Raw genomic sequence first — 3,601 nt, 5'->3', positions numbered from 1 at the left:
TTCTCAGTCATCCAGGTATATAACAACAAAAAAGGTTGAATCATGTCTTCTGGGTAATACCAGATGGCTAGGCCTCAGACCGACGAAGCCTCTTGGATGAGGGGCGAAACGTTTCTTTTTAACAAAAAAACGAAGTCCAGATGACATGATTCAACCTTTTTTGTTGTTATATACCTGGATGACTGAGAAAACAAACTTTGTATAGTAACAAGACTTATTTATAAAGACTTGGTGTCAAAATGAAGTTATTGATAAAAAGCAATAAACACTAAGTTTATTGTTTTCACTGTAATAGGACATTTAAAACCTTTAGTGACAATCCATTTAAAACACACATTGATATTGCAGATTGAAATATTTGTACTCTAAGTTTCTGTCTGAACTATAAATTAACACTGATGTTTGCACAGATGTCATCAGGTCTGCTCTTCATGTTGCTCCTTTGTGGATTGGGGATCGGAGGAAATGTAAGTTTACAAAAAAGTCAGCTTTAAGTAAATACAAAGAAACATATTATATATTTATATTATATACCAAAAAATAATATATTGGACTTTTAAAAATATTTTATAGAAAAAACAAGTAAAGTTTTTGACTGAAATTGTTTACATAAATATAGTACTTCTCACCTTTTTTATTTTTTTGCATATGTGATCTACATTCATGCTCACAACAAACATGTTGAAATCTGTTTCTGACTCTGTGCTTTTTTTTTACATCCACAGATACTTTGTGATGCACAGCCAGGTTAGTGTTTATCTTCTTTTTTTAATTTTTTTCTGGTTAAGTTTTAAAAACCAGTCATTCTGATGAACAAACTTTTTGGTTAGGCCATCCATGAAATCACAAAATGTGTAGTATGTTTTACAAAACTCAACAAAGATGTTCTTTAAACTGAGTTTGTTGTTGTTGGGATTCAAATCCATCCATCCATCCATCCATTATCTTTACCCGTTTATTCCATTTTGGGTCACGGGGGTCGCCGGTGCCCATGTCCAGCAATCACTGTGCGAGGGGCGGGGTACACCCTGGACGGGTCGCAAGTCCATCACAGGGCCACATAGAGACAAACGAGACAAACACCCATTCACTCTCTCACTCACACCTAGGGACAATTTAGAGTTACCAATCAGCCAAACATGCATGTTTTTGGACTGTGGGAGGAAACCGGAGTACCCGGAGAAAACCCACGCATGCACGGAGAGAACATGCAAACTCCACCCAGAGAGGCCCCTGGACCGGGGTTTGAACCAGGGACCTGCTCGCTGAGAGGCAGCAGCTCTACCAGTTGCGCCACCGTGCTGCCCGGGATTCAAATCAATGGGGACAAATGTAGAACCACCGAAGACCCTATTAGCATTTGTTATTTATTCTTCAGATTGTCTGATTTTTGGCTAGCTATTCCTCCCACAGTTCAGAAAAACTCAGGTAAAATATAAATCACAATGTGCAACTCCATAGGCAATAGGTTGTTAGGACTTTTGGTAGCAACAATTTGTACAAGTGAGACAAAATCAAATTCATCCATGTTTGTCTCAGAAAAAAATCAGAGTGGAAACATCATTAACAAGACAAATAAAGTGTCACCTTATATGTCCAAACTGGCATTTTAAGGTTTTTAACAGTTTTTCATAACAGTTTAAAATTTGTAGTTTTTGGAGACTTTCACATAATGTCCATATTTTATGGGGCTTAAACTAAAAAAAAAAGTATTTCAAAAGGGGCATTCAGACTTTCGGGGAGATGAGATGGTGTAGAGGCAGTGCAGCTGACTTGGGACCTGAAAGTCCCAGGTTCAATCCCCAGCCATTCCCACAAGTCCTTGTATCGCTGAGCAAGACACCCAATCCCTAATTTCTCCCCGGCCGCCTACATATGCTGCCCACTGCTCAACATGGGTGTATCCCAGGTGCAATGGGTTAAACGCAGAAAACTAATTTTGCCATTGCATGGCAACAGCCAATGATGACAACACACAACACTTACAAAAGGAACTTCTTAGTCCCTCAAACTATACACTTCTACAGTTTTATAAATCAAAATGTACACTTGTGGTTTTAATTAAAATGTAAGGTAAATTAAATTTCGGTCTGCCGATTCTGTTCATAACTTTTATGGACAGAATTTCTAGGCGCAGCCAAGGTGTCGAGGGGATCCGTTTTGGTGGCCTTAGGATTGCTTCTCTGCTTTTTGCAGATGATGTGGTCCTGTTGGCTTCATCAGATCATGATCTACAGCTTTCGCTGGAGCGGTTCGCAGCCGAATGCGATGCGGCCGGGATGAAGATCATTTCCTCCAAATCTGAGGCCATGATCTTGAGCCGGAAAAGGGTAGAGTGCCTTCTCCAGGTCATGGAGGAGGTCCTACCCCAAGTGGAAGAGTTCAAGTATCTTGGGGTCTTGTTCACAAATGAGGGAAAAATGGAGCGTGAGATCGATAGGTGGATAGGTGCAGTGTCTGCAGTGAAGCAGGCGCTGTACAGGTCTGTCGTGGTGAAGAGAGAGCTGAGTCAAAAGGCGAAACTCTCAAGTTTACCAATCGATCTACGTTCCTACCCTCATCTATGGTCATGAGCTTTGGGTTGTGACCGAAAGAACGAGATCTCGGATACAAGCGGCCGAAATGAGTTTTCTCCGCAGGGTGTCTGGGCTCTCCCTTAGAGATAGGGTGAGAAGCTCGATCGTCCGGGAGGGACTCAGAGTAGAGCTGCTGCTTCTCCGTGTCGAGAGGAGCCAGTTGAGGTGGCTCGGGCATCTGTTTAGGATGCCTCCTGGACGCCTCCCTGGTGAGGTGTTTCGGACACGTCCCACCGGGAGGAGGCCCAGAGGAAGACCAAGGACATGCTGGAGGGACTATGTTTCTCGGCTGGCCTGGGAACGCCTCGGGATTCCTCCGGAAGAGTTGGCCCAAGTGGCTGGGGAGAGGGAAGTCTGGGCCTCCCTACTTAGGCTGCTACCCCCGCGACCCAACCCCGGATAAGCGGAAGAAAATGGATGGATGAATGGTAAATTAAATTTGAACTCTGAATTTTCTTTCCTAAAGGTAAAGTAGGGGGTCTTAAATATCTCATATCTCACACCAAATGAACTGCAGATAATTAAATGGTTGTATTTCATGCAAAAGTGTCACATTAATAAAAAACTTGTTTTGGTCATTTACTACATTTCAATCATATTTAATAAAAATCACTTTTTCTTCTGTTTTTGTAGTTTGCCGTCATTGTAAGAGATGCCCTCCTTCATGGACTTTATATCGAAACCGCTGTTTCGTGTTCAAGAGTACTGAAATGACATGGGGAGGTGCTGAGGTACAACTGTTTACTGTTCATTATATTTGCATGGCATGATGGTTTAGATTCACTCTTGGGGGCAGTTGTAGCTGAGTGGTTAGAGCCATCATCCTTCATTGGGAGAGTTGGGGGTTTAATTCTACCAGCATTCACATGTTGAAGTGCCCCTAGGCAAGACACTGAACCCCTCCCCTTATATGTGTCCCATCCAGTGGTGGCTGGTGAATGATTGTCCAGGAGGAGCGCTATGTATATATATGTATACTTTTTTTTTTACACACACATATATACATACATACACACATTATATAT

The 3,601-nt window shown here is 42.0% G+C and overlaps 1 protein-coding gene across 1 annotated transcript in view; it reads left to right on the top strand.

Moving 5' to 3' along the window:
* The window catches only part of LOC119420483 (galactose-specific lectin nattectin), a 7,870-nt gene that overhangs the window by 215 nt on the left and 4,054 nt on the right, over positions 1-3,601 (top strand). Inside the window, exons 2-4 of the mRNA XM_037687882.1 lie at positions 411-467; positions 726-747; positions 3,210-3,307. Of these exons, the coding sequence (XP_037543810.1) occupies positions 411-467; positions 726-747; positions 3,210-3,307 (177 nt within the window). The remainder of the gene's footprint in view (positions 1-410; positions 468-725; positions 748-3,209; positions 3,308-3,601) is intronic.

Source organism: Nematolebias whitei, chromosome 14, assembly GCF_014905685.2.
Source record: "Nematolebias whitei isolate Nwh7 chromosome 14, NemWhi1, whole genome shotgun sequence".
Classification (NCBI taxonomy): Eukaryota; Metazoa; Chordata; class Actinopteri; order Cyprinodontiformes; family Rivulidae; genus Nematolebias; species Nematolebias whitei.
This window is presented reverse-complemented; position numbering and strand designations above follow the sequence as displayed.